This window comes from Cricetulus griseus, chromosome 8 (genome assembly GCF_003668045.3).
Source record: "Cricetulus griseus strain 17A/GY chromosome 8, alternate assembly CriGri-PICRH-1.0, whole genome shotgun sequence".
NCBI lineage: Eukaryota > Metazoa > Chordata > Mammalia > Rodentia > Cricetidae > Cricetulus > Cricetulus griseus.
In genome coordinates this window covers 41,564,755-41,576,815 of record NC_048601.1, presented here as the reverse complement: position 1 = coordinate 41,576,815, position 12,061 = coordinate 41,564,755, and the positions used below count along the sequence as shown (strand labels likewise).

Genomic DNA, 12,061 nt, shown 5'->3' with positions numbered 1-12,061 from the left:
TACTTAGTCATCAGGGAAATGCAAATCAAAACATCTCTGAGGAAACCACCTATACCTTGTCCCAATGGCTGAGATCAAAAATACTGATGACAATAGTCCCCGAAGAAGGGGAAAGGGAAAAGATCTCCTGAGAATATTAGGAGCATGGTGGGAGGGGAGAGGGAGCTAGGAGAATGAAAAAGGGAGAAAAAGAAGGGTGGGGAGGACATGAGGGAGCAGGAAGGTTGAATTGGGGGAAGAATAAGGAGTGCAAGATAAGAGATACCATAATAGAGGGAGCCATTATAGGTTTAAAGAGAAATCAGGCACTAGGGAAATGTCTGGAGATCTACAAAGATGACACCAAATAATAATCTAAGCAACGGTGCAGAGGCTACCTTATATGGGCATATACCCAAAGAATGCACATTCATACAATAAGGACATATGTTCAAATATGTTCATAGCAGCATTATTTGTAATAGCCAGGACCCGGAAACAACCTAGATGCCTCTCAACTGAAGAATGGATACAGAAAATGTGGTGCATTCACACAATGGAGTACTACTCAGCAGAAAAAAAGAAGTGGAATCTTGAAATTCACAGGCAAATGGATAGAACTAGAAGAAACCATCCTGAGTGAGGTAACCCAGTCACAAAAAGATAAACATGGTATGTACTCACTCATATATGATTTTAGACATAGAGCAAAGGATTACCATTCTACAATCCACACTACCAGAGGAGCTAGGAAACAAGGAGGACCCCAAGGGAAGATTGCATAGTCCCTCGAAGAAGGGACAAGAACCCTGACCAAAGTGGGTGCATGGGTGGGGGGGGATAGGAATGAGGTGGAAAGGGGAGAAGGGGAACGGGCAGGAGAACAAGAGGACTGAGACAGAGGATGAATAGAGGAGGGCAAGAAAAGAGATGCCTTGATAGAGAGAGACAGTACAGGTATGGAGAGAGGTCTGTCACAGGAGAAATGTTAGGGGATCCACAGGGATTACCCCAACTAAGAATCCAGGCAATGGTGGAGAAGATGCCATTGATGTCCTTCCCCTATAATGAGATTAATGTCTACCTTGGTTACCATTCTTAGAGCCTTCATCCAGTAGCTGTTCAAAGCAGAAACATGCACCGACAGCTAAGCACTGAACCATACCCCTCGAATCCAGTTGTAGAGGAGAAGAGATGAGCAAAGGAGCCAAGATGATCCTGCAGAAACAGTTAACCTGACCTAGTGAGAGCATAAAGACCCTAGTCATAAAGCTGGGGAAACAGCATTGGACCAAACCAAGCCCTTGGAATGTGGGTGCCAGCTAGGAGGCCAAGACAGTCTATGGGACCTCTAACAATGGAGCCAGTCTTTAACCCTAGAGCACAAATGGAATTTGGGAGCCCATTCCCTATAGAGGGATAGATACTATTGCAGCCCAGATACAGCAAGGAGAGCTTAGGCCTTCCCCAAAATGATAAGATGAACTTTGAAGGCCACCCATGGAGAGCCTCACTGTCCCTGGGGAGGAGTTGGGAGATGGGTTGTGGAGGTTGGTAGGGAACATTGGAGAATGGGAGTGTGAGGGAATGAGGGGATGGATATGTAAATATGAGTACTAATTAAAGAATTTAAATTTAAAAAGTTAAAAAATTAGACTATTCACAGAAAGAAGAGATTTTTCATAAAAAATTTCTATCCATCAAAAAAATGGAAATAAATTCCTGAAAGATGGAAAAAATGCCTTCTCCTGATAATGAGATTGATGACTAACTTATATGCCATCCTACAGCCTTTATCCAGCAGCTGATGGAAGCAGAAGCAGACATCCACAGCTAAACACTGAAATAAACTGGAATCCGGGTGCAGAGAGGGATGAGTGATGAGCTAAAGGGTCAAGACCAGGCTGGTGAAACCCACAGAAACATCTGACTGAACAAGGGGGAGCTCTTGGTCCCCAGACTGATAGTTGGGAAACCAGCATGGGACTGATATAGACCCCATGGATGTGGTGTTAGTGGGGGGGGGAGAGGTGGGGAGGAAGAGGGTACTGGGGTTGACATGTAAAATAATCTTGTTTCTAATTTAAATCAAAAATGGAGAAAAAACATTAAATGCATTATAGTCTTGACCTTTCTTCCTTCCTCTTCCCTCCACTAATTTCTACTTTTCTTTCTCTTCCTCCTCTCCATTTTCATTGTCTTCTTAAATTCTTTCTACTCTAACCCTAAGAAAGAGCTTTTCTCATCCTTATGACTTTAAAAGCTCTATGAGAAATTAAAGTTAAATAGATAAGTCCTAAAACTGTTAGAATACATAGTAAATTGAGTTTCAGTATATTTCTTTATAGCTCTATACCCCAGCAGAGGCAGAAATTGTGGGTCTTCTCAGACTTAACAGTCTAAAGGCTTCTATAATGCTTTTCTCTGTCAAACTCCTATGAAATAAATAGATTTTGAAACCAAGTACTACACAAGAATTCTAATTCTACTTTCAATATCTGGGTGGAAATCCTTATTCTCATCAGCTACTTGATTTCAAGGAAGTCAAGTACTCTTTACATTCGACATTAAGGACAAATTGCAAAGAAATAATGGAATCAAATGTGTGCATGTCCATCATATTGACAGTGTTTTCAGTTACTGATACTGGCAGTTTAGCTATCTGTATTTGTATGTCCAACTTTGGCTTCTCTTCTTACTCTCTCCCCACCATTTAAACCCAGCTCTTTATTTTTTTTTTACTTGTGTTTAACTTTCTGGTCTAAATCTCTCAGATCTGTGGCAGGAATATTTCAACATGACTTTAAAAAAATACTGATGACAGCTTATTTTGGAGAGAGTGTGGAGTAAAGGGAACACTCCTCCACACCTGGAGGGATTGCAAACTTGTACAGCCACTTTGCTAACCAGTATGGCAGTTTATCAAAAAATTGGGAATCAACCTACCATAAGACCCAGTGATATAACTTTGGGAGATATACCCAAAGATTGTTCAATCGTACCACAAGGACACTTGCTCAACTATGTTCATAGCAACATTATTCATAATAGCTAGAACCTGAAAACAACCTAGATGTTGGATTAAAAAATATGTGGTATATTTACATAATGTAGCATTACTTTCCTATAAAAAACAAAAAACTAAACAAATCAAAACAAAAAATAACATCATGAAATTTGTAGACAAATGAATGGATCTAGAAAAAAATCATCCTTAGTGAGGTAACCCAGACCCAGAAAGACAAACACAGTATGTACTCAGTGATAAGTGAATATTATATATAAAACAATGGATAACTAGGATACAAGCTACAATCCCAGAGAATCTAGGTAACATGGAGGACCCTAAGAAGGTCACATGGATCACCCTGGGAAGGGGAGATAGATGAGTTCTCTTGGGTAAACTAGGGGAAGGGGGTGGGAACATGAGGAATTGTGTTGGCCAAATTGGGAGAGGGATAGAGAGGGAGAGCAATGAATGAGATATCTTGACAGAGGTGCCATTATGGGGTTAGGAAGAAACCTTGGGCCAGAGAAAGTCCCAGGAATCCACAAAGAGGACCACAGCTAAGACTCCAAGCAATAGTGTCAAGGGTGCCTAAACTGGACTTCTCCTCTAATCAGACTACCATAATTGACATCATAAAACCTACATCCAGTAACTGATGGAAGCAGATGCAGAAAGCTTTGGCCAAGCAATAGCTCCAGGAGTCCAGTTGAAGATAGGGAGGCAGGATTATATGAGCAGGGGGTAGGTGTCAAGATCATGTTGGGGGAAACCCACGGAGACAACTGACTGGAGTTGGTGGGAGCTCAGAATCTTTACCCAGACAACTAAGGAGCCTTCATGGCACCCACCAAGTCCCTCTGCATGTGGCTGACAGTTGTATAGCTTTGTCTGTTTGTGGGTCCCATAGCAGTGGGACTTGGATCTAAACCTGGCACATGAGCTGGCTTTTTGGAACCTATTTCCTTTGGTAGGACATCTCCCTCAGTCTTCATGCAGGGGGAAAATCTTGGTCCTCCTTCAACTTGGTATGCCATGCTTTATTGAGTGCTTACTATTTCTGAGGCGTGGATGGGAGGGGGGTTAGACAGGAAGGAGGAAGGGAAAAGGAGGAGAGATGGGAGGGGAAACTGTGGTTTATATGTAAAATAAATAAAATAAAATTTAATAAAAATCATTCCAGCCTATAATGTCTCCTTCTATTATGGTGTCTCTCTTCTTGCTTCCTCTGTTCTTCCCCTGACTCAATCTTCCTGCTCCCTCATGTCCTCCTCTCCCCTCCTCTTCTTCCTTCTCTTTTTGGGAGCCCACTCCACATAGAGGGATACTCTCTCAGCCTAGACACATGGGGGAGGGTCTAGGCCAGGCTCCAAATGCTATGACAGCCTTTGAAGATCCTCCATGGAAGGCCTCACCCTCCCTGGGGATGGGGGTTGGTGGGGAGAGCAGGGGAGGAGGAGAGGGAGGGGAACTGGGATTGATATGTAAAACAAGCTTGTTTCTAGCTTAAATAAAAAAATTAAATAATTAATCTAAGATGAGTAGCTACTCATTTTGACATGGGACTCACAGATATTCCCAAAGCATTAGTAAATGATGATAAATCAATTGTTCACTATCATTTTATGGGAAGTTAGTTAAATAAAAATGCTTCATAACTTTTATAGGAAACTTCAACCTTCATATGTTGTTTTAAATAGATATCACTTTTTTAAAACTAATAATGGTGGGCATTTCACCATAATATTTCCCTCTAGAAGACAGATATAGAACAAGATAGAATGCTATATGACAAGTTTAGATTTCTCATACAGGATGATTAAAGAACCATGTTCACCTCACAAGGACACAAACACCTGAACTCATAAAATATGTATTTCCTGTTGAGATAATCCACACCCATTGGATATTTATTACTTTTTCTTTTGTTTTTCAAGACAGGGTTTCTCTGTGTAGCTTTGGAGCCTGTTCTGGCACTTTCTCTGTAGACAAGAATAGCATTCACCTCACATAGATCTACCTCCCTCTGCCTCCTTAGTACTGGGATTACAGATGTGCTCTACCACTGCCCGGCTAACACTTACTACTTTTATGTGACATCACAAAATACCCGATATCTGGCAGTGAGGAAATAGCCTACAAGTTAATTAGCATTTGCTGCAGTTTCAGAGAACCTGAGTTTGGTTACTGGCACCCATGTCAGGCCACTGACAAGTGCCTATAACTCTAGCTGCAGAGGTCCAACACCTCTTCTAGCCACCCTCCCACATCTGCACAGTACCCACAAAAATATATATGGGCAGATAATACATCTTAATTCAACTTTTTTCTCTCTGGTTATATCTACAACAAAAACATTAGCATACTGGCCAGCATCCTATTTCATACATATATGGAGCTTTGCTATACCATCACAATATTATGCAAGAGGCACACGTTTTCAATTTTCTAATAAACACAGGACCATTAAAATATAGATGTCCATTTAACATTAGCAAGATTTTAACCTTGACATAGCAAAATATTGCTATTATCACCTATCATCCTTGAGAAAACTGAGCTTAAAAATCATAAACTATCTATGAAATCCTGGGTGAATTTTATTTACTGTGTCAGAAGAGTTCAGGTCACTCGCATTCCATGTGTTCTTATTCACCAGTGACTAATGGCTCTAATACCAGACAGCAAATACCCAAGTGTAATAATGAGTCTTTCCACCAAGCTTCCTGAGCCCTGCTGCCATTATGGTCTCAAGTAACATGGAGAGACTTATATTAGGTACAAATGCTGCTTGGCTAATGACTAGGATTTCTCATCTGCTAGATAAGACTTATCTTATTGGATGCCAGCAGAAGCATCCTGTCTGCCCAGGCTCACATGATGACTCTGCACTTTCTCCTACCTTTCCCAGAATCCTCCTTGTCTCCTGGTCCCACCTATCTTGTTTTCCTATTGGCCAACAGTACTTTATTTATCAAACATTAAGACAAATATATACACAGAAGGACCTGCCCTATCACCCAAGTGTCAAACAAGTAATTTCTACATTTTATTTTATGTGCAGGAGTGTTTGCCTGCATGTATGTATGTGCACCATATGTGTGCCTAGTGCCTGCAGGGTACAGAAATGGTCATCAGATCAGAGCTGTAGTCACAGATGATTATGAGCCATCAGTTGGTGATGGGACCTGAACACAGGTTCTCTGCAGAAGCTGCAAATGCACTTAAAAATTGGGCCATCTCTCCAACCATTCCAGTTAATTGATTAATGTTTAGGTATGTAAGGGGTGGAAAAATAGTTTCTTTGAGTTCTTATTGATTCTTACCCAATGGCCTTTATTCCACAAGGAAATGATTCAGGAAGTAAACACATCCTTTGATTCCAGAAATAAAACGAAGTCCTATGGCAAACACACTGACCAGAAGAGTCATTTAGACTAAAGCCTACAGACTATTTCAGTTCCCTCAACTGAACAAATAAGTAGGGCCATTCTCACCATCTGGACTCAATTATTTTTCTCTCTCTCCTTAAAATTAATTCTATTACTTTCTGGGATATTACTCTTGATTTACCCCTAACAGTGGCCCATCTTTTTCAGTCTCCCTGTCAAAATTCTCAGAATAAAAATATTCTGTTTTCTTTCTCTGTTCCACCTAAATCTATCTCAGCTTTTGTGGTGGTTAGTGTTAACTGTCAATTTGTCCAAACAATTGAGAAAAAGAGGAAGGAAAAACACAAAAAATAATGGCTAACAAAAGGCTTACTGGGAAAAGATAGAAAAACATGAACTACACAGTAACAGTTGCATATATTGTACATCTTTTGCTGAACATGGCTAAAGGAATTCAGTTGCTTCTATTAATACAAAAAATCATGACATCGTCCATCAACCATGAATTTATTTCAAAATATTCAAAACAGCCAAATATTTTTAGATTATAAAACTTAGAAACCAATCTTATGGATATTACTAATACAAAAAGAATACTGATATACAATATATAAACAATACCCTGCATTTAATATTTTTAGAACACAAAAACCAGCTAAATCAGCCCCTGTAGTAAAGTTTTGAAGATTACCAATTCTCTTAAACATTATGTTATACATAATATGTTGGACAAATATATATATATATATATACATATATATATATATGTATATATATATATATATATTTCAGTTTTCCATTGAACATTCTATAGCTTTTAAAAAGCAATGCTATAAATTCAAGTTGATATTTAACTTTAATAAAGGTGCTTTCATATTTTAGTATAATGTACACTGCTTTTTTTTCTGTAAACTGTCCTTTGTAAAACATGAAGAAACCAAAATTTACACACATGCACAATGCCATTTTATATATGGATTAAAATAGCATTTTCATATAGGGGTGAATAAGATTTTAAACTTTTGAATAATGATTCTATTTTCCTTAACTAGCAAACATTTTCATTTTCCCAGCACATTTTAACCACTTGTGACATTTCAAGGTGGCTTCCACAGAAGTTACCATCCTGAAGGATAAACCTGTTGGCATGGACTATCTGTCATTTTGCTACTTCTACAAAAAAAAAAATCCAAAACTTTGTGAAATAATTAAAGATGGAAAAAAATAGTTTGCTTTGTATGTCTGTATTATTCTTAAGCCCATTTCATAACTCTGAAATTTGAAAATGATGACAACCTTTTCCTTCAGTACTAGAAACTGTTTTAGATCTGTAATGAAGTACTTTAGTAAAAACCTGTAAAACTGGGGGTAGGGTGGGAGCAACGTCATCCATTCCCAAAATACAAACCTCTAATCCAAGATTGCTTGTGAATTTTACACTTTATCATTTAAATATATGAAAAACATTTGAATTAATACAAAAGTCCAGACACCCTCTCTAACATAACTGTGCATGTAAATTCTCTGTGTTTTACTGAACATTCCAATCTGCCCCATTCACTAGAAAGGAACACATGCTACACTTTTGTGAAGCTTCAGGCTTAATAAAGAAAAGGTGCTTTTAGGTCCTAGAAGATGGATGCTGATTTGTTTTCATGGTAAGAAATGATTTTTATTATAATAATATACTTTCAAATGGGTCAGAGGAAGTAAGTGAACAATGAGTAAAGGGGAAAAAATGCCTACAGACATGCAGTCAGACAAAACAAACACGGCCAAATTATAACAACCAAGCCAAATGGATGATATGCTCCTATTCACCACATTAATAAATTTATTATCCTTTAGATTTTTAATAAAATTAAAGACATGCTTCTATATTTTATGTTATATATTATGCTTCATTTAAAATTTATTTTCTTACCATGCTTCAAAAATTACATTAAAATGAACAAAATTAAACAGTATCAAATGAATTAAAATACTTTCATAGGGTATAAATATAAAATATTTTTATCTAGCTTTTTGTAAAGGAAAAACAAAGGCAGACACTGTAACAAAATGTCTCAAGTATTTGTAACAAGAAAAAAAAATTAAAGATTTGATAGGAAAATATCAAACTATTTAAAAGAGTATATTTCCTCTCACTTGACTCTATCACTAGATATAGAAGTCAGGGAAGTCAAGAATGCTGACAGTAGGAGAATTACATCTCCCCCAAATAATATCCATAATTGGTTGTCTGATACCAGGTTGTTAACCATCAAATCAGGTACATATGAAAAAAAAAAACACTAAACGGATAGACTTGGAATATAGTATTTGTGTTTTTGCATATATACATGTTCACAAATAAATGCATATATATATATATATATATAATATTTGAAGAAAGGAAAGTCATAGATTTTAAGGTTATATGGGAGGGCAGAAGGATGACTTGAAATGAGGGATGAGAAGGCACAGAATGAATATTATATTTTAATATATATATATATATTTAATTATATAATTTCTCTTCTCTCCTCTCTCCGTTTAATCCTTCTCTTGGCCAGCCCAGATCCCTCTTTTACTCTATTTTTACATATACATATGTACTAATAGATTTAAAGTATATATGCTAACATATAATATAAAATAGAATAAAAATAGTGAATTTCCCTTTACAAGGGAGCTCTTCAATTTTAAGATTCTTTAGAAAAACAAATAGATATGAATGAACACTCTCAAATAAGCTGTCATACTGGGAACTCTCTCGAAATTCAGTAATATAATTTTAATATCAGTTGTTCTTACAGTTTCTATGGGAATATATTGACTCATAAAAATTAGGTAGAAGAGCCATGAGAATCCAATTATAGGAATTAAGAATATGATTCTTCTTTTTGAGAAAAAATATCTGTTTGTCTTTTGACACTGGTGTAATTTCACCTCAACATTTAAAAATAATTTGAGAATAAGCAGGTGCAGACATGAATGCCTGTAATCCTAGTACTTGAGAGATGAATGTTGGATGATCAGGATCAAAACAGTGAGTTTACAGTTTATCTAGGCTACATGAGACCGTGTCTCAAAAACAAAACCAAAGTATTTAAGTACATGACTTCAAGAATAATTCATACACAATATAGCTTATTGTTACCTTCCAGGCAGCCAATGAATGAAAGTAGGATCAACTGTTTCCATGACAACATCATCTTTAATTGCCAAAAGCAAGAGTAACTCTTGTCTAGTCTCTGATGAATAGAATGCTTTGTCTTCAGGTAAATCCTTTAATCTGCAAAATACATGTAAAAGAATTTAGACAATTTTTAAAACCAGTTCATCTTAAAAAGAGATTTTCTTATTTGTTTTAAACTTTTCATCATTCACAGAAATTCACATCCTCAGATAAAACATATTTTTCCTGTTATTCAAAATGGAAAATGTTTTAAATGCAGACAGTTAAACACTGTATGCAACAGACAGAAATATGCAGGCAGTTTATATAACTTAAAAACTCAACAATGATGAAAATTAACTATTAACACATTAAATTTTAAAACTTTTGCTACATAATTGCAACAAATAAAGTATTAACCTGATCTCAAATATCTTTCATTTTATCTAATGGTAACATTTTAGTAATCCTAAAGGGGATAAAGAAGTAATCTTAGAACAAGGATCGTCCCAACTTCTGAATCCATAACCAGGCATACAAAAGTACAAAGTATTGTCAAAGTCCATTTTTAAGTATATTTTTGTGGTCAGAAACAAGTAAGAAAGGTTCATATGTGTGAGTGTGTGTGTGTGTGTGTGTGTGTGTGTGTGTGTGTGTGTGTGTGTAAACATGGAAAATACTAATGAAGCAGATTGTTCAGTCTGAGAAATTTGTGAAATGTACCACATTTTGGCCTTCTTGAAATTTATGAAACTAGGATGTACTTGTGGGGAAGAAATTATCTGAAAGCACTGTGTTATTTTGAGTGGCCCTGTGAAAGTAAGATGTCTGGTTAAAGATTAATAGATAAGATACCCACACCTAAAATCAGACAACTGCCTACCAAGGAACTCAGAAACTCAAATTGTCCCAAGCAGCAGAACAGATATATTTAAAATCTGACACTTTAACAACGAAGTGAACAACTCAGATTTTGCTACTTCTGGCTCGGTTGTTTTAGCTATCACTGGGCCAGAGGAAAAGAAAAGCCTGGGTTCCTTTCCATAGTGGCTCTCAACAATTGGTTTGGGGGGTATATGTCACCTAATAGGATACTGTGATCTAATCTATAATTGTAGCAAGAGAGAAAATTTTACACTTGCGTTGTGTACTTACTGCATTAAACTAGCCCTTTGTATATGTCCATTGATGTGTAGTTGTATAGTAAGTATTTTATGGTGAGAAGAGATGTAATTATACCCAGATTCCAGGAAGTAGGGACACTAATCTTGTATATATCTATAAATCTTGGCCAAGTAAAAATTCAACAAAGAACAACTTTTCAGATCTAATCATGTGACTTTGATACATTCTAATTACCTACCCCAATATTTCTAATTGCAAATGCCTTTTTTACTGCAGCCCACAGACTGGGAAAAGATAATCACCAACCCCACATCTGACAGAAGGCTGATCTCCAAAATATACAAAGAACTCAAGAAGCTAGTCTCCAAAACACCAAACAAGCCAATTAAAAAGTGGGGTACAGAACTAAATAGACAATTCTCAATAGAGGAATCTAAAATGGCTGAAAGACACATAAGAAAGTGTTCAACATTCTTAGTCAACAGGGAAATACAAATAAAAACAACTCTGAGATACCATCTTACTCCTGTCAGAATGGCCAAAATCAAAAACAACAATGACAGAATATGCTGGAGAGGATGTGGAGACAGTGAAACTCTTCTCCACTGCTGGTGAGAGTGCCAACTTGTACAGCCATTTTGGAAATCAGTATGGTGACTCCTCAACAAAATGGGAATGAGTCTACCACAAGATCCAGCAATTCCACTCTTAGGCATATACCCAAATAAAGCACATTCATACAACAAGGACACCTGTTCAAACATGTTCAAAGCAGCATTATCTGTAATAGCCAGAACCTGGAAGCAACCTAGATCCCCCTCAACTGAAGAATGGATAAAGAAAATGTGGTACATGTACACAATGGAGTACTATTCAGCTAAAAAAATATAGAATCTTGAAATTTGCAGGCAAATGGAAAGAACTAGAAGAAACCATCCTGAGTGAGGTAACCTAATCATAAAAAGACATAACATGATATGTACTCACTCATATATGAATTTTAGACATAGAGCAAAGGATTACCATTCTACTATCCACACCACCAGAAAATCTAATAAACAAGGTGGACACTAAGAGAGACATACATGGTGTGCCAGAGAAGGGAAAAGGGTCAAGATCTCCTGAGCAAATTGGGAGCACAGGAAGAATGGGGAGAGAGCTAGGGGAATGATTAGGGGAAAACAGGAGGGATGCAGAGGACATGAGAAAGAAGAAAGTTTGAGTCAGGGAAAGAATAGAAGATAACAAGAATGGAGATACCATAATAGAGGAAGACATTTTAAGTTTACAGAGAAATCAGGCACTAGGGAAATGTCTGGAGAACCACAAAGATGACACCAGCTAACTATCTAAACAACAGAGGAGAGGCTACCTTAAATACCCTCCCCTGATAATGAG

At 37.0% G+C, this 12,061-nt stretch overlaps 1 protein-coding gene across 1 annotated transcript in view; it reads right to left on the bottom strand.

The window, feature by feature from the left end:
- Cntn3 (contactin 3) overlaps positions 1-9,650 on the bottom strand; it is a 296,693-nt gene extending 287,043 nt beyond the window's left edge. Inside the window, exon 1 of the mRNA XM_027428982.2 lies at positions 9,521-9,650. Within this exon, the coding sequence (XP_027284783.1) occupies positions 9,521-9,575 (55 nt within the window). The 5' untranslated portion in view covers positions 9,576-9,650. The remainder of the gene's footprint in view (positions 1-9,520) is intronic.
- Positions 9,651-12,061: the final 2,411 nt, after the last annotated feature.